The 23,872-nt window shown below is 36.6% G+C and overlaps 1 protein-coding gene across 2 annotated transcripts in view; it reads right to left on the bottom strand.

Moving 5' to 3' along the window:
• Positions 1-18,587, bottom strand: part of LOC130080589 (transient receptor potential cation channel subfamily M member 4-like) — a 58,045-nt gene extending 39,458 nt beyond the window's left edge. For both annotated transcript variants that reach the window (XM_056246016.1, XM_056246017.1), the window contains exons 1-6: positions 18,372-18,587; positions 17,298-17,359; positions 17,048-17,225; positions 14,175-14,355; positions 13,319-13,488; positions 11,308-11,476 (exon numbers count right to left, since the gene is read on the bottom strand). In XM_056246016.1, the coding sequence (XP_056101991.1) occupies positions 11,308-11,476; positions 13,319-13,488; positions 14,175-14,355; positions 17,048-17,225; positions 17,298-17,359; positions 18,372-18,428 (817 nt within the window). In that variant the 5' untranslated portion in view covers positions 18,429-18,587. The remainder of the gene's footprint in view (positions 1-11,307; positions 11,477-13,318; positions 13,489-14,174; positions 14,356-17,047; positions 17,226-17,297; positions 17,360-18,371) is intronic.
• Between the last annotated feature and the right edge of the window lie 5,285 nt (positions 18,588-23,872).

Here is a 23,872-nt window from a genome sequence, read left to right as displayed (position 1 = left end):
AAAAAGAACCGACTGTGCTGTGAAATGGGCAATAGCTATACGAGTTTGAAGTATAATAGTTTTATAGGTAACAGAAAAACAGAAATACTCATCTTTCATATCGATGTTTCGTAGACATAGCTGAAAGATGTTCTAAAATAAATATCTCATGTAGAAATATCTGTTCATGTTTTTCATAAATTCCTATGTTTGACCACGTTCGTAGACTATAGTTTTTGCAAACTGTACAAAACAAAAAGAAACATGATGTCAATTACAAACTTTCAAAACTGCTCACGAATGGCTTTTCGTATTTGTTGGGTCACGCTGAATTTACTTTTTAGCAAGTTGACCTCTAGCATTTACTTTTGTGCAATTTAAAACACCGAACTTTGTTTAACCCTCTGGGGACCAGAAACGCGCGGGCGCGTTTTGCTCGTTTTTTTTCACATAGCAGAAAAATAGACTTAAAGTACTACCATCATTTCTGTTCATATAGAGTTAAGAAATATGAGAAAATAATCTGTTAAATGTCTACTTTTTTTATGTGCCCACATACAATCGAAATAAAATATTGTGCTTTTGTAAAATAAAGAAAATAAACAGGGTGTGCGTTCTGCCTCTCGGTCACCGTGAACTTTTTTTCTGGAGCACGTCTCTAATCTTCAACACAACTCAGCTAAAACTATTCACCCAGCCATAAGCAATATATCTTTTAAATCATTTGAGTTTGTACTTTTAAATGATCCGATTCAAAACTAAAATTATTATTCTCCGTTTATGTCATCTATATAAAAAGAGAGACGTGTCAGCCCGTCTCATTATCGTTCTCTCAGCTGATTATCCCTGGTAATGTGACACGCCCACGGAGAGCACGCGCTATTCAAACGCAAATATGTGAAGCAACACATTGAGACGCGTTAACGCCCATAAACTCTGAAAACACACATTATTTTTTAGTCAGATTAATCTACTGTCGTCTTGCGCGGCTATATGAGGAACAATCCTGGGACACTTACCACTGGATTTATTTTCACTGCGAGGATGAACAGATTCAGCTGAGAAGTAAGTGTTTTATGCAAGTGCTTTGTTCTAATCGCGATATAGAATAACGTAGTGTCTGTAAACGGAAAAATAGCATACTGTTAAATGTGAATCGTGTGTGTGTGTGTGTGAATGAATGAATGAATGAATGAACGCACAGATACGCACTGTTACAGACTAAATAACAGACAACATTTCTCGTTTTGGATAAAGTTTTTACTCTAAAATAGACATCAAATAAGCTTTTTTAGGAGTTTCTGCTCATATGTTAAATATATAGTAGGCCTATGTTTTGTCAATAAACTAATCAACTAAGATGTTATAGTGTTTGTTCAAGCTATATCAAAATAATGAATCCTCAACTTTGAAATATGTATGATCAAACTAAGACATTTATGGAGAAAGACAATTTTCTTTTCAAGATGTTTCCAACTCTAACTTTGAACTGAAATAAAACCATGTCTATATGGTGAAGGGTGTGTGATAGAAGTGTCCAGACGTATGCACCCTGTATTTTCCTTATATAAATCCAAACAATCTAAAAGCCATTCTTTTTTAAATCTCCTCATTCTTTGTGCAAGGCTCCTGTAATGATATGGCCTGATAGCACCTAATAGGGCCATTATGGGAGGGTCTTTGTCTTTCTCAGGTGTGGAATGCCATACATATTAATGAGAGATCAAGCCTCCTGCATAAAGCTTTCTCAAACAAAACACGTCATTAAAAATGTAAAAGACTTTATTGACTTATCTGAATGAGTAGTCAGGATGATTCTCACATAGTTTTGGAGCAAATATTCTAGGCTATGTGATACAATTTTCAAAAGTCTTGTGAAGAAATAATCAATATGTGTTTTGTGGTCTTATTTCAGCAACTTTTATTTTTATTTTTTTCAATAACCACGCATAAACATTATTCTATTAAAAATACAAACATGTACATACATGTTGCTCAGATATCATGGATGCCAAGTTTGTGCTATATAGAGTGAATTTACACCTTTGCCATTAACATGTTTATAAATAACTGAAAAAAGCACAAATGTCAGTGCATGTCAAAACATCCCAAGGGCCCCAAAAACACTCTGGTCCCCAGAGGGTTAACAGTCTTAATGAAAAGGCCTCTCTCAGTGCAATAGTCATATGTGATTCTGTTGTAATAACAGTGTAACGTGTAAAACAGCATGCGCTTGCTTTTCGTGTTAATAGTTACTTATAAGTAAGTAACTTAAGTAATACTTGCTTATATTAACAGCATGTTAATACTTTTGTGTGATTCCACATCGTAGATAGAGGGAAAGTTGCAATTTAGTCAAACATTCTCAAACAGAAATACTTCAGAGTACAAACACTTAAATTATCAATGGTCATTTATTCCTATAAACAATGAATGTCGACAGCTCTCAAAGAAAAGTCTTCACCTAAAACAGACACACATTCAAAATGTGAACCAGTGTCGTCTGCTATCTGAATAGTAATAGTAATAAAACCATCATTTGTGAACTTTTGTGTATGTATTATTATAAACGGTGCTTTTCTTAGTGATTTGGTCTTTTGAATTCATGTATAAAGATTATGTTTTACAGTTAGACCATAGTCTTTACAAGAGTGTGAAACTTTGCATCACTACGGTGTGACAAAATACAGACAAACATTTAAGCACTACTATTTACACACATACTAAGCAGGAGAATATCTAACTGTAACTTGTGAACATTCCATTATCTGTTTATTTGGGGTCAGAGAACAATTTTTGAAAAAATTTGTGCTGGATGTAAAAAAATAAAGGTATTAGTTAATAACAAACAAAAACTTTAAATCAGCAGGAAACCCTAATATTAATAAATAAAATAGTTTGATAATGACTTCCATAATATTTTCTTTTAGTAAAAAGCTATGCCTGGATCAGCGTGAGGGTGAGACCGAGCAAAGATTACACCAATATTAGCTTTCTCAAACATTGCATGGTTGAGCTATGCCTGAAACTTAGTAATCAACAGGCATTTCTGTAGGTTTGTCATAAGAAAAATCATCTGGTTTTAAACACTGCTTTTTCTTAAAAACATTGTGTCAGACATATTTGGTAGCATGATTGCCTCGTTTAATCGTGTATTAAGTACATATTTATCAGGCTGATATTTGTAGACAGTAAATTTATAAAAGAACCGGTTAATGGCCTTGTGTCAGAACACAACAGGTATGAAGATATGTTTGGTTTTTTATTCTAACTTTAAAAGCTAGATTAATCTTTGAAAAGGTTAATACAGTATTTGATTTTTGGCTGAAAATCTGGAAAACCACCTTACGTTTGATTGATTGATTGAACTTTATTGTCCAGTCTGTTTTCACAGAGTGGAAATTTTTCTTTGACACTGTACCATAAGACACATCACATATCAACAAAACAAATACAAAAAATAATATAGTTAAACACTGTAAAAAAGATAAATTAAAAAATATTAGCAGTCGCTCTATTGTTTCAATTAAAACACTGTACGATTTAAGATAATCACTGCCATAGGAAGAAACGATCTTTTGTAGAGATTTTTTCTAGCCAAGGGAATTTTTAGTCTACGTCTGAGTTGAACTGTTTGGTGTTTTGCGGCACATATTTCTTTTGCAAAAAACTTTGCATCAGACATATCATATATCATATTTTTTACTTTATACTTGCTAGGAAATGAATTGAAATTGAACCTTTGTATAAATAAGAAAAGTATATTTTAAAAGAAGTTTAAAGGAAAAAAGTACCAATGAATGACATTGTGTCAGAACACGGCAAAAATGAAGAAGCGCTTTTACATTTTTGTTCAAACTTTAAAGTAAGATTACCCTTTGAAAAGTGTTATACAAATCGTATAAAGTATTTGATTTTGGGTGGACCGTTGTGTCATTAAACTTAATCTTTGGTTTTAAGGGGAATTAAAAAGTATTTTTATAGCTCAATGGCTTTATTCATAAATATGACCTCATTGGTGTAAAATTAGCTCTGCCAATGTTCTGACGGGTAAGTCCATGGAGGCCTTCATTGTCGTTCCGCCATCTTGAAAAACTATAATAGCGGAGGGGGACAAAAAGCACTAGGCTACCTCAACGCGTTTCTACAACAGGTTTTCGTTTAGAGCCGGCTGACTGAAACCATCTGAAACGGACACAAGAAGGTCAGTGAGAGGCGCTTGTCACTCCCCCGGCAAATTTGAAAGATTGCACGGCACTTCATAATGCAATCCTCGTAGCCATGGTAAAGCTTAAAAAATTAATTTAAAGTGAAACGTGTCCGGCAAATTCAAAACGACGGTAAATATCGGGATAGCTTGTCCCAGGTGGATAGAGCTAATGAAGGAGAAAGACTTTGAAAGGGACACTGAAGTCCTGCTTTCTCGTCGAAAGTTAAGTCAGTGTTATGGTCTACATTACAAGCTTTTTCATTCCGTGGTTGTGTAATTCATTATATAGGCAACATAACGGTAGAACGTGTATAGTTAAACTCGATGAAGTGCAATTGGACGACATGTCGTAGCTTCTTGGCACATAGCGGTTACCGTAGTTGCAACATGCATTTGAAAAAGCGAAGTGCTAGAGAGCACTATGCGTTTGAATGCAAAATACAATTTCACCGCTAGATGGGGGAATTCCTACACAGCGTACCTTTTAAGGACTAAGCTATAGGGTATTTAACAAAAAGCCTACAAAAATGGAGGAGGTTAAAGGGGCATGTTTCCTGCTATAGTATCATCAGCTCTCCCCAAAGTCTGTTCATGTGGCCTGTCGCATCAACAAATGCTAACATTTTAAACTTCTACATATATTTTGAGTAGATAACCGATAGTATATTCTCAGTGAAGGGTTTCACCCTGTGTGCTTCCACAATGAATAAGGATAGTTTGAGAGATGCAAGAAAAGTAAATATGATATATCTTATACGTACAATAGGTCGTAGCTACCGCAGAAAAAGTAAGAACATGCTTTGAATTAAGACGAGTAAAATTAAATATTCGCTCAAGACAAACTTATGCTGCGTCATGGAGCACAGAGGCACATTGCGTCTCTGAAAATGTGTGGTGATTTTCTAAATGATACAACTTAATCTAAATAAGAGCAATGTAGAGTCCTGGGATTTCTTTTAAAACAACAAACACTTTGTGACAAACTTTGACAACATGTTTCATGTCGCATGGACAAAAACTATTTGAAATAAGATCTAAGACGCCTAAGCACAGTTCTTGATTTATAACATTTTTTATTTTTTGAACAAACAATGTTTAGTAAAAATAATACCTTTATGAAAATCATTTATATCATACAGAAGTCTTCTAAGAAGATAAATAGAAGATACGATTTTAATAAAACTTTAAAGATTTGATTTAAACAGTTTTTTTCAATTTTAAAAGATCTCATTTAAACTTTTAAGATTATGCTTTTAAACCAGTTTAATATGAATAAACCTCTGAAAAGCAGACTAGCATTGCATATGCTGGGGCATTGTGACCCCAGAGGCTCATCTGGACTGTCACTCCTCTCGTCTCTGTGAGGGTGTGAAGCTATTGTGAGTGTGAGTTATTTTATATTTATATATATATAATTTTTATATATATATATATATATTAGGGCTGTCAAATGATTAATCACGATTAATCACATCCAAAATAAAAGTTTTTTTTACATAATATATGTGGGTGCACTGTGTATAATTATTTTGTATATATATAAATACACACACATGCATGTATATTTAAGAAAAAAATATTATTTATATATAAAATATTTATATTTATATATAATATAAATTATATATAAATCTATATACAGTATATACATGAAAATATTTCTTAAATATATACAAGCATGTGTGTGTATTTATATATATAAAATAATTATACACAGTGCACCCACATATATTATGTAAAAAAACCTTTTATTTTGGATGTGATTAATCGTGATTAATCATTTGACAGCCCTAATATATATATATATATATATATTAATTTAGCTAAAACTAAGGTTAAATTGTTTGAATACATTTGTCATTATACATTGAGTTATATACTTTATTTGATTTTATGGAACCAGTGCAAAACAGTATGTAAAAAACAATGTAAAAATGTAGTTTTCTGTGATGGTCGTGTATGGGGTAGAATATGCGGTTACAGTTCAAAAATCATTATGGCTATATTAATAACAATTATACTTTAGGTCACCGTTAAACAAAATCATTACAGTCATCTTCTAAAACATACGAATGTATTAAAACTATAAAGATTTAATTTAAACAATCTTTTCATTTTTAAAAGATCATATTTAAACTTTTACGATTATGCTTTGAAATAAATTTAGTACGAACAAAACTTTGGCTCTGGAAAGGCGTTAGCAGACTAACATTACATGATGCACAGAGGCTCATCTGCTCTGTCACCCTATATCCTGAAGCTAACATTATTGTAAAGTAACGTATTTCTCTGAATATGGGCTGGTGATCGGAAGGAGCTTATAAGCAGGCTATCAATGGGGCTCGGCCTGAGGCATCACAGATTCTAAAAGTCTTCATTGTAGCTCTCTCACTATAGCCATATGTGGGGATTTTCTCACAGATACTACTTGAGTAATTATTAAACATTTCACACAATGTGTGTGATAAGTTGTGAGAGCCGCAAATTTCAAAGTTCTTTACATGCACCCTGATAAATAAAAAATATAGTCAAGTTTTTCCCAGAGACCATCGATATAGCATATTTGTTTTTTATGAATTTAATTAAAATCACATTTTTAAAAAGGTCTATTTCAAACTTTTAATGCTTATACACTATGAAAATAAATTTAGCAAAACATTCACAGTCTCATTCTGATCATTGAACACACCCCTCTGACTGTCAAACGCTGGTGTGAGAAAGAGAGAAATACTCTGGGGTTCTTTTCAACTTTAAATGGTCAATATGGACATCTATGTGATAGGAGCTACTTCAACCCTGGTGAAAATATAAGATGATTTTATTTTTATCTAAATCTAACATAATTGGTACAGTAAATTTGTAAAATATTTATTTTAAATAAACAGAATGCTTTTCAACTTCAGTAATTTAGTAAACTATTTATTTTATATATGATATATTTTAATTTATACACTTTTAAAGGAACAGAATGCTTTTCAACTTCAGTAATTTAGTAAGATTTTAAATGAACAACATGGTTTTTCAACTTCTGTGTGAGATAAACTTTCAAGGTCCCCAGCAATGTGGAGGGAGGGGAGGAGATCCATGACGCTGCAACATACGCCTGCACACACACACACACACACACACACACAAACGACTCCCTAACTCCCTACGGTCCAAAAAAATATATAATTGGAGACAGTTTTCAGAGAGATCCGGCTCTAGCGGGGGATTTTTCTTCCAACTCTGTAAAACTTGTAAGATGTATTTATTTATTTATTTAGAAATAATTGCTTCAGTAAGACATTTATTTTGTATTATATATTTTATTTTATATATTTTATATAATTTAAAATGAACACAATGCTTTTTCAACTTTAGTCAGATACAATTCCAGCGTCCCAAGCGATGTGGGAGTGAGAGTGGTAGGGAGGGGGAAATACACAGACGCACGCTCCTATGTTTTGAGGCAGAGGGAGATCATTCATACATGTTTACAACTGTTCAACAACTGTTTCAACTTTTTGGGGTGAGGTTTTACATAAACTGTATGTTTTATATTATTCAACTGTAATACATTTTAACTGTTTACAATTTTAATGTCTCCATTTTTTAATCGGAAATGCTTCACTGAATACATTTATTTTTTAACTTTGTGTCAGATAAGCTATAACAGTTTTTCTTATCACTTTCACACACACCTGCTATGATAAGCTTAGGCATAGCGAGGGGATGCGCTAAATAATAACAATCCATCGCTTTGTAACTGCAACAACAAACTCCAAACGATTAGACAAACTGTCACATCAAAGCCAATACATCTCAAACTAACTTCAAACAATTAAACTAACTGTCACATCAAAGCCAATACATCTCAAACTATCCATCATTTTTGACAGAAAGTTTAACAGGAAGGGGGCGGAACTAGATCAAACAAACTTCAAACAATCCATCATTTTTGACAGAAAGTTTAACAGGAAGGGGTGGAACTAGATAAAGGTCGTCATCCATCATTTTGACAGAAAGTTTAACAGGAAGGGGCGGAACTAGGTCAAAGGTAACAGGAAGGGGAGGGACCGGAAGGGGCGGGACAAGGGGCGGGGCAGGAAGGGGAGGAACCGGAAGGGGCGGGGGAAGATCAAAGGATAGTCACGCCCACCTGTCAATCAATCATTTTGACAGGTGGTATAGGCTATTTACTACTCTCACGCTCAATGCGTGAGAGTTGGCAGCCCTGAAAAAAAAAATATATATATATAGTATATATATATATATATATATATATAGGCTATATATAATTAATTTTTAATTAATTTTTTTACATAACTGCTTTTGAAATTACGATTGGTAGCCTATTATTATACAGATGCAAAGTCGTTCTGTTGGATACTATTTTTTTTCCTTAGTGTAAAATGGAAATGCATGATAATTGTATTTTATAAATATAAGCAAAAAAAACTGTATGGTGTAACAGAGTTTTAGAGCTAGACAAATCTAAATAAATATAAAATATACAGCAGACCTTGTTTGTGCGGGATTTGAACCCGTGTCATCTTGATGATGAACCCTAAGTTCTACCGCTCGGCTATGAATTTACTCACTGAGAAATACCCAAACGTCTGTTTCTCACATGAGCGATTTTTTCATTTAGCCTGTGAGTGTAGGCCTATACTTTAGCCTTTTACAGTTTTAAAAGATTATATCTTATCTGTATGACCAACAATTACGGAGTAGGCTATAAATGTTTGTTGTAGGCTTATTTGGAAATTACCATAACTTGTAGTATTTCATCCTTAGGCTACAGACATTAGCCCCACTTACGTTTTGCTAAATGTCCCTTTGCGCCACCTGGCGGTCGTTTCGCGAACGACTTTGAAATGCGACTGGTTTATTTTTACCGCGGTGGATGGCTAAAAGGTGTGACTAAAAATGTGCTTTTGGCTTTCATTTATATTTTGATTGTATATATACACACTACCGTTCAAAAGTTTGGGGTCGGTACGATTTTAAATACTTTTAAAAGAATTCTCTTCTGCTAACCATGGCTGCGCTTATTTGATTAAAAAACAAAACATCAACAAAAATCAGTTATAGTATTAAATATTATTCCAGTGTAAATCAGCTGTTTTCTGTGTGAATATATAGTAAAGTGTAATTTATTCCTGTGATCAAAGCTGAATTTTCAGCATCACCAGTGTCAGTGTCTTCAGTGTCAAATGATCCTTCACAAATCAGTATAATATGAGGATTTGATGCTCAAGAAACATTTATTATTATTATCAATGTTGAAACAGTTGTTGGTCTGTCAGTTGTACAGTTTTTTTTTTTTTTTTTTTGGATTCTTTGATTAATAGGGTTAGGGTTAGAATCTTTTGTAACATTATAAATGTCTTTACTGTCACTTTCGATCAAATTAATTATTCCTTGATAAATAAAAGTATTGATTTCTTTCCTCCAAAAAATAAAAATAAAATTCTCACTGACCCCAAACTTTTGAACGGTAGTGTATATATATATATATATTTATATATATATATATATATGTATGTGTGTGTGTGTGTGTGTGTGTGTGTGTATACATATTTATTTATTTATTTATATATATATATTGTCCTTGCATTCTTTCTTGTGTGACACCCCTGAATGAAAGGCTCATTAGTATGCAGTCTGCTCAGGTGAGAACTGCCTAATTATTCATGAGGGGGTTGGGCCGTTCCGCCCATCCGCATATTGCCTTTGCAAACAAAAAAATGTTTTTCACAATTTAAAACAATCTATTGTTTTATGTGATTGATTAGGCAGAATGATTTTCAGATCAATTCGAAGCAAAAACTCTAGGCGACAACATCCACTAGTCAAAAGTCTTGTGGACAGATATTTAGTATGTTATTTGTGGCCTTATATTAGAAACTTTATCTTTTAGTTTTTTCAATAACCACGCATAAACAATATTCTCTCAACAATACAAACATGTATTAACATGTTGTTCACATATTATGGTAGCCCTGTGTGTGCTATATAGAGTGTAATTTCACCTGTGCCATTAATATGTTTATAAGCAACTGAAAAAAGCAGAAATGTCAGAGCATGCCAAAACATCTCAAGGACCCTGAAAACACCTTAAACCCCAGAGGGTTAAGTTCAGTAATTTCACTTAAATGGCAATGAAGATTACCTATTAATTGTCATTTGAGTGAAATTACTGAACTTAAATATACAAGCTTCATAAAAATGATCATTCTAGAAGAAAATTTCAAATGGCACTTAGAGGCGTTTGCATCTGAACTCTTATATTTATTTATATAATATTTGAGTTTTGAAGTGCTGGAAAAAGATGTGTGAAGTACTTGAAAGCACTTCACTATTCCAGCCAAACTGGTTACATTTAGTGTTACTATATTAAATCCATGGTGGATGTTGCTGGTCTGTGGACGTAAAGTAGCCTATTACTAGTTCATTCACGGCACAATATATCTCCTGGTGTCCACGTCAGCGCTGTTTGATCTAATAGAGATCTACGGTTAATAAAGGAGAAATGTGAATGCTTCTCACTAGATCTCGCAGCGATGTTATTACTTCAGTGGCGAATTCTAATGTTTTCCTCACTGGATCTTAGCGCTGTGTTGTAACAGTGTCGCTTGATCGAGATCGGCTCGCGCTGCACAGATGTTGCTGGTCCGAACTGATAAACGATCCGTGCAGCACATAATGAGTAACGCAGTTTCGTTCCGCTTTCATTACGCTTGCCATTTGATGTTGCGCAACGTTGTGGTGGTCGCGCCAGCGCGAATTTTGTCGGCAGGAAAAATGGTCCAAGGAATCGTTCGGTTTGTATGCGTACCGAACCGGAAGCCTCGAACCGAAACGGTTCAATACGAATACATGTACCGTTACACCCCTACAAAATAGCCATTAGGTGGCCAGACATCTAAACCTCCCTTGTTCAAACCAAGTATTTGCTAGTTACCGTGTTGCACTCCTGTTCAATGAAATAACTGCAATGAAACCATATTATGTAAACTCATCTCTACATCAGTAATATTCTATTAAACATAAGCATCTCATGAACATCAAGTTTAATTCTGTAAAGCACGCAAGCACGTAAAATGGCCTAAAAGCAGCATTTTATTTTGTACCTGTGCGCTGACGTGAAATGTAATCCTCCAGACGGGCTCTGAAGGCAACCTCACCACCTTTACGCCCTATGGTCCCATCATCCACCAGAAGGAAAGCCTTGTAATTATTATCCAGATAGCAAGAGTCCCGTGCTCCGTTTTTGACTAAATACTTTGCGGGGAAACTTCCCTAAGAGAAAGAATGAGACACTGTTGTTCTGAAAGACCATATGCAAATGCAGTGTGGAATGGTAGTATCTCTTCAAATTGGGAAATTGCATACACCATACTACTGCTCTATTAATGCAGTACATAGCATGTGGACTTATTGGTAACCCTAGAAATTTTTATGAATAAAATATCTAATTTTTAGCACACCAGGGTGACTAGGAGCATGAAATTGTCGAGCCATGAAGAGTATAAATATGAGGTAACACAAAGGTCAAATTCCATAATACATCACAATGGGTAAAAATTTTAGCACACCAGGGTGACTAGGAGCATGAAATTGTCGAGCCATGAAGAGTATAAATATGAGGTAACACAAAGGTCAAATTCCATAATACATCACAATGGGTAAAAAAAAATAATATATATATATATATAGTTCAGTTATTAAACTCTAGAGGGCACAGGCTGATAGGTCATTTACATGCAATCTACAAGCAATCACACTATTGCCATATTGTCAGAAGTTGCTTGCCCTCTGCTGATCCTGCAGCCAATGAGATTGCTTGCTCAACATTTAATTAGTCTGGTTCAGTGTTTGTTGTAACTAGTCCTGCATCACCCAGAGTTCCTCTGAAACCCTCCACCTCCCCCAGCTCCACCTGCCTAGATCTCCTACGGGACTTATGTACGTCTATTTATGCAGTAGCAGCAGCAGCATATCTTACATGCTCACAGCAGCGTGTCTGTGTATCTATTAGCAGTAGCAAGTCCATACTTTCTCTGCAGCAGCAGCAGCAGTAGTGGAAGTGTAGCTGATCTAGTCTCCAAGACCAAATGCATCAACATTGCCATATTTATATAACATGCTAAAACTTTTCTGGGATTTGGCATGACTGAAATGTAGTTCTGATGTGCAGCAAAAGATTGTTGAGCGTCACAAAATTAAAAATTTGGCTGTAAGAAAATGGCTAAAGGATTGAAATTTCCCATTTACACCATCAGGGCAATAATTAAGTTCCAAAACAGGAGATGTCATGAATCTGTCTGGAAGAGAACACGTGTCCGGCTACATTGTCTTAATACAAGTAAGGAGGATAGTTCGGGTGGCCAAAGACTCTTCAAGGATCACAGCTGGAAAATTGCAGAAATTAGTTGAGTATTGGGGTCAGAAAACCTTTAAAAAAAAAACAGCACCTACATCAAAATTTGAATTGATTAAGGAAAAATCCTCTGCTCTCATCCAAAAACAAACTCCAGCATATTCAGTTTCCAGACACAACTGGAACAAAAAGAGCTTTTTGGCAGCAAATCCGCCAGATGGGTTTGGTGCGCACATGCATAAAATAGTACCCTTAATGTGTACAATTAAATAATAAATATACTGATGTGGGCCTATTTGACTTCTGGAGGATCTGGACATCTTTTTGAGATACATGGCATCATGGATTCAATTAAATACCAACAGATAAAAAAATCAAAACCTGACTTATATCTTATATCGTGCTATGGTTAGATCTTCCATCAAGACAATGATCCAAAACAAACATCAAAACCAACACAAAAATGGGTCACTGATCACTGATCTCGTCAGGTGTTCTTCAACCTCACAAGGTTGCAAAAAGTATTGAGTAAAAGGGTGCAAATAATTGTGGCTAATGTGTATTGGAGAAAAACATTTCATAATGAGATTTCCCCCACATTTTCCAATTGTTTTACTTCAATGAAAGGTTCGATTTTTGTGTTTTTTTTAAAAGAGATCAAAAGGATTAATGCAGATTTTTCTTCACAGGTTTCTTTGTTCATTTTTTGGTAGGGTGCCAATAATTCTGACCAGGACTGTTTATTTTTTAAGTTGCGTTACCTCAGGGTTGACGAGCTGTTCCCGATTCCTCACCAGGCCCCAGGGAGCGATGCCAATAAGGACCACTTTACTGAGAGTGACAGAAGACGTTGCGGTGGCATGATCTTTCACAGCTTTTCCTACACACCTGCCAAGGCCTTCCATCAACCCTCCGGTTATGATCCACGCACCTATATGTAATGTATAAGGTGTATGTAAGCCACATAGAAAATCTACTTTTTTTTTAAATGGTGATATTTACTACCGTAGTCATAATTCTTATGAATTCTTATTATATTTTACTGTTTTTTTTAATATATTTTTATGTAAATATTTTGTTTTACCTGTCACAGACCCAAACATTCTAAAAATATGAATTATGTAATATTTAGTTATTTATATTAATTATTATATTTCCATTTAATTGCTTTGTGCATAATTTTTTTTTTACTATATACATAACTTGCTAGGCGACTTTCCAGACACACACCAGGTTGGTGAAATAAATAGTCCTGCAGGAATTGATGTCCTGGTAACTGGGTCTTTAATGACTTGCAGTTACTCTAGACATGAATGTATGATTCATATCTTGTCAGCTTAAAGTAGAATGCAGAGTTGAAGTTTGCTCAAATCACTGTGGCCATGCAATTTTCAGTTGCTCGTCAATCATTTCAGGTATGACATTTACGAACAAAGAGTCGCATGGCCAAACCTTTTGGTAATTTCAGTCTGGCAGTAAATCAAAACTTCTACTCCGATAACACAACTTTAACACAGTTGTGAAAGTAGCATAATGCAAACCTTTGGATAGCATGGAAATGTATGAAAAACATGAAACCAGATATGAATAATATTATATGTGGAGAGAAGACGGCACCTGTACTCTGTGCAGCTTTAACCAGCCCTTGCCTCAGCACGTCTCGCACCCAGGTCTTGACCTCTGACTTTTTCTCACCACCAACCACTGACACCACCAGGTTGGGCTGCGGCAGTTTCCAATGCTCCCTCATGATATTGAAGACCCTGGAAGAATCAGCAGTGCTGGAGAGACGCAAAAACTGGGATAAAGAGAAGGGGAGTGAGATCAAAACGGGAATCAATGGCGAGAAGCAACTGTAAGTTACAGAAACAAGCTACTGATTTGTTAAATGTTTTTAAAGTTACATCAACTGTGCGCTGTGGACGAATGGATCCGTGTTCACAGTGGGGAAACCAGAGGATAACAGCAGCCTTGTCCAGCCACACCTCAGAGACGTCACCCAACCAATTAAACACTTTTAACATAATCTCCTTCGTCATCGTCTGCATCTACAACTATGTGTGACAATTCTTTCTGTGTGGAGTTTGTATGTTCTCTCTGTGTTGACGTTGGTTTCCCCCAAAATCCAAAGATATACAGGACAGGTGAATTGGAGACTGTAAGTTTGTCTGTGTGTGTGTGTGTGTGTGGTCTCTGTGATGGACCGACCATCTGTCCAGGATGTTTTCCTGCCTACGACCCGAGATGATGGGAAAGACTCCAGTCTCCCCACGACCCTACACATGACAAGTGGGATGGATGGATGGATGGATGGGCTACTCTTCTTTCCTTACCAATGTGTCTTCCTTGATCCATGTTTCCAAACAAAATCATTCTGAAGCCATCACGATTTACCAAATATGACTGAAAAAAATTTACTACTGTAATCACGGCCGCATTAACAATAGGGCTAGGCGGGGCTAAAGCCCCAGGGCCCGAACAAGGAGGGGGCCCGTGATTGGCTGTGGAGCAGATAGGCCTAACGTTACTACTAGTCATCTGATTAGCCAAAGCCTTACCACGCAACGCACCCCACAAATTAGCCCTGTTATTTAGTAGCGCTTTGCCGAATATTCCATGCATTATCATGGAATCATTATCATTAATATTATAGTGACCGTTCGCAAAGACCCGCCTTTTTTAGTTACTGTGTGAGTGTGACAAGCCAGGCGGCTCGAGTCACGTACATCATGTTCTCACTCACGCACTGAAAAATACATGGCGGGGCAAAGACTAACGTTACACAATTGACTACGAGAGAGAGTTCAGAGCAGCTTACTGTTGATATGAAACAAAGTCTCAACTTTCAAATATTGTAATTTAAATAATTTAAACAATACCGTTTTCAAGTTCAAGTCCACCGACGTTAATCTACTGACAGCTTTGTTGTCGGACAAAATTGCGTATTCGGCCTTATGATTGGCCAGGTCACCTGTCAATCAAACCCCCGTGGGCAGCAGGACAGGGCATGGTGAAATGAAACGTCACGTTTTAATTTAACATAATACATTTATTTCATATTTAACTTGTGACGGTCGACCTGCTGCTGCACATGCCTGCGCCTTATTAGAATATAGCTACGCATCAACCAATAAATCGCCTCCACCCTTCACTCTAGAGTCTAGACTATTTTTTAAAACACAGCGTCATCGTCGACCCCACAAATTTTCGGTAAGTTTGATTATTAACTTGATGGATGTTTGATATTGCTTTTTGTGTTTGATCAAACTCTATATTCGCCTAAAGGGCTGGCGATAATATATCCGGTAGAAATATGTAAATTTTGCTGAGACACCATGATGTAAGTTTATAAATTAAACGCGTTTTTAATCATTGTGGTTTGGAAACAAATTATTTTAAATGATGGTGAACTTGAGACGTTTTTCACAGCGCACTTGAGTTCCGACCCTGAGGTCTTAAAGTGACAGTAGCTGCTAATAAAGCTGCTGTTGCCATTTGTGTCCATAATGTTAATCAAACATCAGAAAGAAAGTAATTTACTGCCCTTGAATGAATCACTTTTGTAAAATTAATAAGAATGAATGTTGAATTTATAGTGAAAACTATGTAGCCTATTGTATATTTGATTACTTTATACAATATAATATTATTCAGTGCTTTAAGTTTTTCAAGGTCGATTTATTATGTGCCTTTGTTCTATTGTTATTTGTGACTTGTCATCGGTAAGCTTGAGATTATTTTCTTAAGTTACTATTATTTTTTGTGATATTGAAATTGGTCACAAGAATTTGGAGGGCCAGAGCTCTGCACAGTTTAGCTCAAACTCACACCTGCAAGGAAGTTTCTAGCAATCCTGAAGACCTTGATTAGCTGGATTAGGTGTGTTTGATTAGGGTTGGAGCAAAACTGTGCAGAGCTCTGGCCCTCCAGGAATTGAGTTTGACACCACTGTCATGGATGGATAAAATGACTCGTATAATGATAGAACATTTAGCTCATGTAGTTGGTGACCTGTAGTGGTGGGGGGGCCCTGCAGTAACTCATAGCCCCGGGGCCCAGTGAGCTCTTAATGCGGCCCTGACTGTAATAGAGATTAAAAATAGGACACCTGGGTTGTCTTTCAGATGAAATTGCAATTAGTTGCGTTTGTATTAATTATTATTTAATTTCATTGTAAATATTCTGCGAAAACGAAATTTATATTTCAATATAATTCCTGTAAAAATGCACGGAGTTTGCCATCATTCTGATTTGAATAGTGTGAATAGTTTTCATCAGTGACGAAACTGACGTCACTTCCAGAGGAAGCGCAGGGAACTGAGCGTGCAAGTCTGAGTGTGCAAGTGCAAGTCTGCAGACGCTATTGGAAAGTTGGTTTGAAGTGTATTCTCTATAATCTCTACTTTCCATGTGATCCAGATCACAAATATCTATAACTTTATAGCTCGTACAGCTCATATACAGCCCATCCACAATGGAGAGGTACTCACATAGCTGTGTCTCTTGCCGGCCCCAGCAAACTCCAGCTCTCCATAGGCGTCTGTGGGCTGTTCGGAGGAGTGCTGTGTGCTGTCCCAGTGACTGACCATGGCTGTGCTGAAGTTATCGCCCAGGGCCCCTGAGGGGTGTGTGTCTCGCGTGGACCCACACTGACACAGACCACCATTGCTACAAAACAACAGACGGATCAGAAGGAATCTAACAAGACATACTGAATACTCACCAAGTCAGACATCTTACCTGAAAGAGTCCTCCACAAATGTTGTGCACACTCTCTTTTTAAAGAAATCTGGAATCCAGCTCTAAAATCAATAAAAGAAATAATTTTTAATGAATGCACTAAAAACATGATAGCTAGTACAACAGTGGTCTTGGACTTCCGGTGACAATGTCACTAAGTTAGCAAGATCAAGCTAGTATATTAAGCTGATCATGGGATCTATTGAGGGAAAAATACTGAGTGCAATTTCAAAGCTTGTAACACTTTATCTTATCTAATGGTTTTGCGCAAGGAAGGTCAGAATGAGAAAATCACAAAGCTAGGGTAAACAGCTCACTTTAACTCCTCTTGTAATTTCATCATTAGATCCCCACCCATCCCTTTCATCAGGAAAGCAAGACAGACCAGTTTATCCATTAAGGTGCTCATCACTTATTTAGATCATATGAACTGGGTTTTGTGTTTAGTTTCCCCATTACATTGATTACAGTTGATTACATCCCCATTACAGTTTCCCCATTACACTGAAACACCAAAGCACAAACTTTATTGATGCACAGTACAATGAACTATTTCTAAACAGTTCTCCAGAAGAATTTGCATAAAAACCGTATAAGAATTTGAATGCAACTTTGATTGAAATGATAATGTTTGATATTATGATAAGTTAGATGAACCTCAGGTTGCTACAGGGTGACTGTAAATCAGACTAACTTCCATAAAATACTTGTTCGTTTAAAAAAATACAACAAATGTAATTACACTGTAATAGGCTACATGAACACTGCAGTTAGTAAAGTGAGACCATACGACAGAAGACGCACATGACAAACACACGTGCACAGTCTTGTTTTAACCCATGGTATGTTGTTTTGAGGAACTCCCTGAAGTCCTGCTGCTCATAGCAAACACTGAATCTTAGCGATACTGAATGCTTTAAAATACTGAATCTTTAAGAACATAATATATGACAAGCAAACAGCTAAAGCGTGTTTGTAACGAACAAAATCATTGTATACAAAATCAAATGCAAAAAAAAAGAGCTTCTGTTGTTGTAGCCTTAGGCGCTGTAATCAACTTTCTGACAGACCTACCAGATCTGTTTTCGGCATCACGGCGACTCCACCTTGTTCAATGTCATTTTCATTCATCTTGGTTTGTTTATGGACTTTATAAAGTCGCTGTTAGTTCGTAGGAAGTTTCACTTCAAAGCGCTCTTCAGCAGCGCGTAACGTCCATGCGGTGAGAGGAAGTCAGGGATCGCGAGAGACTGTCGGGTTACCTGAGAAAACAGGTGTAACCAGCGCTCGCGCAGGGTGTGGCTACTACAGAGGAGATGGTGGAAGTGTGTGTGTGTGTGTGTGTGTGTGTGTGTGTGTGTGTGTGTGTGAAAAACGAGACAGTAGGCTGTGAGACGAGATTATTGTTCGCCACACAACGGATATTTGTCTAGGTAGGTTGTTAAAAAAAATACCGTCAACAAAATGCCAGGTTAGTTGTTAAATTCGCTTATTATGTTTGGGCGAATTCAAGATAATTGGAACGTTAAGAAAATTTGAGTTATCTCAGTGCCAAAAAAGTGTCCTAATTTACCTGATGTAGAACGGAACTAAAAATGCCATTTTATCTGGTGGCAATCTTGTTTTTTTTTTATAAATATATACAATTGTGAGAAATGTTATTTATTTATTTAATAAAAATCACATGTTATTATTTTCATATATATTAATATATATATATATGTATGTGTGCAGTGTAGTGGTGCCTGGAGAAGTGGGTATACTCTTAATTTATGCCCCCAATATTTTTTAAGCGTCCCAGCAAAGGATGAACGCTCTGTGTTATAAACAGTGACATGTAAGACTAGCCTTGCATTAGTATTGAATATGCAAGACTATAGAATATAGAATATAATGAATACAATAGAACATATAGAATCAGTAGTATTCTTGCATATCAGGGCCGTACGTAGGGTTTTCTAAATACCCAGGTCCCATAAATGACATGCTAGGAAATTTAGATTCTCCTGATCTCGACATGAGCATTTTAAGGTGTTTTGATGGCCAAAAAAAAAAAAAAAAATGAACAAAAGTAGCTTTAAAAGCATGAAGTATTTGATCAGATTCTTAAATATGAGAATCAGTTCCAGTTTCAGCTACTTTTTCTTTCCTAAATTAATCAATGTTTTTGGACTAATCGGTTCATTCAATTAATGGTTCAATAGGCTTTATGCACAGCTGCACTACTTCCTGAACTTCACCCAGCTCCTTTGTTTCCTGTCTGCCATTATTGGACGAACTGATTAATCCAGGTGTGTCTGGCCTCAGTAACAATAATCAGACACACTTTAATCAATTTGTCCAATAATGGCAGACAGGAAACAAAGGAGCTGGCTGAAGTTCACGAAGTAGTGAATCTGTGCATAAAGCCTATTGCTGCACTCATAAAGACAGTCACTTTTCGCCGCCTTCTGGCTTAATGATGCAAGTTGTGCAAACACAGACAAGCGGAGTGATACAAACAGTGAAAACTCGAACACATTCGAGGAAACGTTATACAAATATATTTATACAATAAAAATGGCAATATATTTAATAGGGTGCTTGTGTTGTTAAATTGAGCTTATAATTTCCACTGTCTTTGATCAAACTGATTATTTCTGTCGGTCATTTAAAAAATTCTATCGAAAAACAGCCGTATATTTTAGCTACTTGCATCTTATCTCGCACTGTATCGTTAACTGAAGTGAAGCGTCGCGTTGGGATTAGCGCTCGGCTCGCGCTTCTGTGAACAAAACTCCTGCATGCTTTGATTGGTCTCAAACATTTTGACATTGACGAGCGGGTGTTTGAGTGCCGAAGCAGCTCAGACGAGAAGGTCAGTTATCGTCGCAATGGGAGAATCATTGCAGCAACAAATTAGAGTTAATATTAGGGGTACGACCCTGACTGGGTGTTTTTTATTCACGAGATTGGATTAGCAACTAAATGATGCGCATCAGAGGGGATTTAGAAGTGGGTATACGCAATGCCGACTGAAAAAGAAGTGGGTATACGCCGTATACCTGCGTATACCCTGCACTACACCAATGTATGTGTGTGTGTCTGTGTGTAACCAAGTGAGGGTTATTATTAAAGGGTTAGTTCACCCAAAAATCTTCATCTTCGGAACACAGTTTAAGATATTTTAGATTTAGTCCGAGAGCTTTCTGTCCCTAAAAATGTATACGGTATACTGTCCTTGTCCAGAAAGGAAATGAAGACATCTTCAAAGTAGTCCATGTGACACCAGTGGGTTAGTTAGAATGTTTTGAAGCATCGAAAATACATTTTGGTCCATAAATAACAAAAACTACGACTTTATTCAGCCTTCTCTTCCGGTTCTGTTGTCAATCCGCGTTCAGCGATGCTGATGACGTAAGACGCTGCTGACGTGTAATCTGGTGCGCCCCAGCTTCGTTTACAGTCTAAGGGAGTGTCTAAGGACGCAAACATGTCTAAGGATTTCGACACAGAAGAAGACTTGTATTCTTTGCCCAGCCATATTTATTTGAACCCGAATACACGGACGCACCAGACACACGTCAGCAGCGGCACTGAACGCGGATTGACAACACACAATACAATGCTGAATAAAGTCGTAGTTTTTGTTATTTTTGGACCAAAATGTATTTTCAATGCTTCAAAACATTCTAACTAACCCACTGGTGTCACATGGACTACTTTGAAGATGTCTTTATTTCCTTTCTGGACAAGGACAGTATACCGTACATACATTTTCAATGGAGGGACAGAAAGCTCTCGGACTAAATCTAAAATATCTTAAACTGTGTTCCGAAGATGAACTGAGGTCTTACGGGCTTGGGACGATATGAGGGTGAGTCATTAATGACATAATTTTCATTTTTGGGTGAACTAACCCTTTAAGTACCTTAAAGGTGCTATATGTATTTTTTAGCGGCCTCTATCTGTGATGTTTCAGATTGCAACCAATTTTTACAAGAGCGCTTGTGCTCTTGCGCGTTCTCGAACACAAGAGCGAGCACTCATGGTACCGGCCACACTGAGACTTTCAACACACCGGAGAAAGCATCACACAACATGCTGGAAACTCATGTAAACTGCCACTGCAACGTTACAATAATAGGCTACTTTTATCAGCTTGACGTTGAACTAATGCTCCATGCTCGTACCATGATAACGTTACATTTAGAGATGCACCGATTCCAATTTTCTAGGCCGATCCCGATTTTTCCTCGAGTTTGACCTGCCGATACCGATTTTAGCCGATTCCGATTACATTTTTTTTCAAACCACTTTACAGCACACACAAATATTTATTTTCTATCTTCTCTTTAATAGAATAGAACTTTTTTTGAACAGATAATCGCTATAAAATAGAACTATATAAATTACTCCTGGTGTGGGAAATTCACACACATAAATAAAAATAAAATAAATATTGCCTTGCAGTATAAAGATATTTCTCTCTCTCTCTCTCACACACACACACACACACACAGGCCTATTGCAATCACTTGTACATCAATGGCAAGTTATATTTCTCACACAGTTCTTCTCTCATCTGACACATGTCCAGCCAAGCTAAACAGGACGAGTGGAGCATGTGCAGGGAAACGATTGGGAAATAATAAAAACAAGTTTAAATGGGTAAATTTTCTATAAATATTTTTGTCTCTTCATTTTCTTTCTGACATAGCCTAGCCTACTTCAGTTCTTGTTAAAACACAACAGACATGCAAATTCTGTGCATTTTGGGCACTTTTTGGATGAAATCATATTTATTTTGTCCATCAAAAGTGAGCTTTCACTTAAATTGAGCGCAGCAAAAATGGACTCGATCGGCGCTGAAACCCGCGCTTCACTGTTGCTCACGCGACGCTCCTGCTCGACGCTCACGCGCTTCTCCGGCTCCCGGTGTGAATGCACTCATTGATTAACATGTATGGCGTTCCGATAGGCTCAAATATGTAACTTTGTAGCACGCACTCGTCTCAATGAACGTGACGTCTGCGTCTGCAGAACGTCTCGTCTGCGTCTGCCACATCACTCGTTCGTGTGCCGAACGTGACGTCTGCGTCTGCCGAACGTCTCGTCTGCGTCTGCCACATCACTCGTTCGTGTGCAGAACGTCACGTCTGCGTCAAGGGGGTTTCCATGGCTGCGTTTCCCAAAAGCATTGTAAGCCTAAGTTGATCATAAAAACGATCGCGACTGATCTTAATATTATGGTCTGTTTCCCAAAAGCATCGTAACTTAAGTAGCACTTGAAAATCTTCGTAGAACTACGAGTGCTCTGGAGTAATCGTAAATCCCCAAGTTCATCGTAAGAAGACAGAGTTATGAGATCACCTGTAGGACAACCGGCAGATTACACTTTTATCTAGATTTAACAGACTACACTACGTGAGTATAATATACTATAATAAATATGTTTTGATTGTACTTTATTGTACACTTTGTTGTACTCGTGTTTTGTTTAAATTAATATAGGAAATAATTAAAAAGAGAAGAAAAATAGAAATACACATCTAAATTAAACGAATGAACAAAAAAATCATAAAATAAGAAATCTGGGAAATATGCTTTAAAGACTGGGCAAAATAGGGATGAATTCAAAAAATTCTGTCAACGACTTGCTGACGTGCACGAAAACCAGCCATGTATTGGGCATTTCTTGCGGACCTCCTTCCCTGATCTTTGAACACGGTTGCAGTTAGTTTGCAATGTCCTCCCAGATGTTTTGTTTTTCCTTATTTGTATCCTTTAAATCTGTTAAAAATAAAACCCCTCTATATATCTTATCTAAAAGGACATTAATTTGATCTTTTTGAAAGGTATCTTCTCTTGTTTTTTTGTTTTTGTTCAGCCATTTTGTCAGCCTGTAGGCCCTATTGGTGCTTTATATCTATATAGACTTGTCTTGATTTAATCCACAACAAATGACGATTATTAGGTTAAACGTTCAGAATACGATTCCATATAAGGTTATATTTCAGCACTTCGCGAATGGACAGCGATGCTTAAGTAGCACGTAGAACGCGTTCTCGCGCTTTCATGTTAAGTGCATTTTTGGGAAACGCGCGTGGAATTGCGGCGAGCGTTCGTAACCTTGCACGTAGAGAGCGCTCTTAAGAGCTAAGATACATCGTTATCGGGAAACCCGGCCCAGCACATTCCACACACTTATTCGTTCTTTATTATTTTCCCCCACCGATCTTCAATTCTAGCAATGAAGTGCACATTACCTTGCTTATACATAGCTTTTTATAATAGTTAGTAGGCTAAATATTAATTTACACAAATTATCATGTTAAAATTTGTGTTTGCCATTTTTTCTTGTCAACATGTCCACATAGCCTATAGCCTACTTAATCATAAAAACATTAACCATAAAAACTAAAAAGCATGTAGGCCTATGTACTATTCACCACTAGGAGTCTCGTGACCAACACAAAATAACTTAGCCTAGTTGTAAACATTTGGGCTGATTTAACTAACAAAATAAAATGTGTTATTTGTAATGTTTAATTTTAAAGTTGTAATATTTGGTTTTTAGAGTTTCACCGAAGTTT

This window comes from Rhinichthys klamathensis, unplaced genomic scaffold (assembly GCF_029890125.1).
Source record: "Rhinichthys klamathensis goyatoka isolate OS25496 unplaced genomic scaffold, OSU_Roscu_1.1 h1tg000035l_1, whole genome shotgun sequence".
NCBI lineage: Eukaryota > Metazoa > Chordata > Actinopteri > Cypriniformes > Leuciscidae > Rhinichthys > Rhinichthys klamathensis.
Note: the sequence above shows the minus strand (reverse complement) of the source record. Positions and strands in the feature narration are given on the sequence as shown.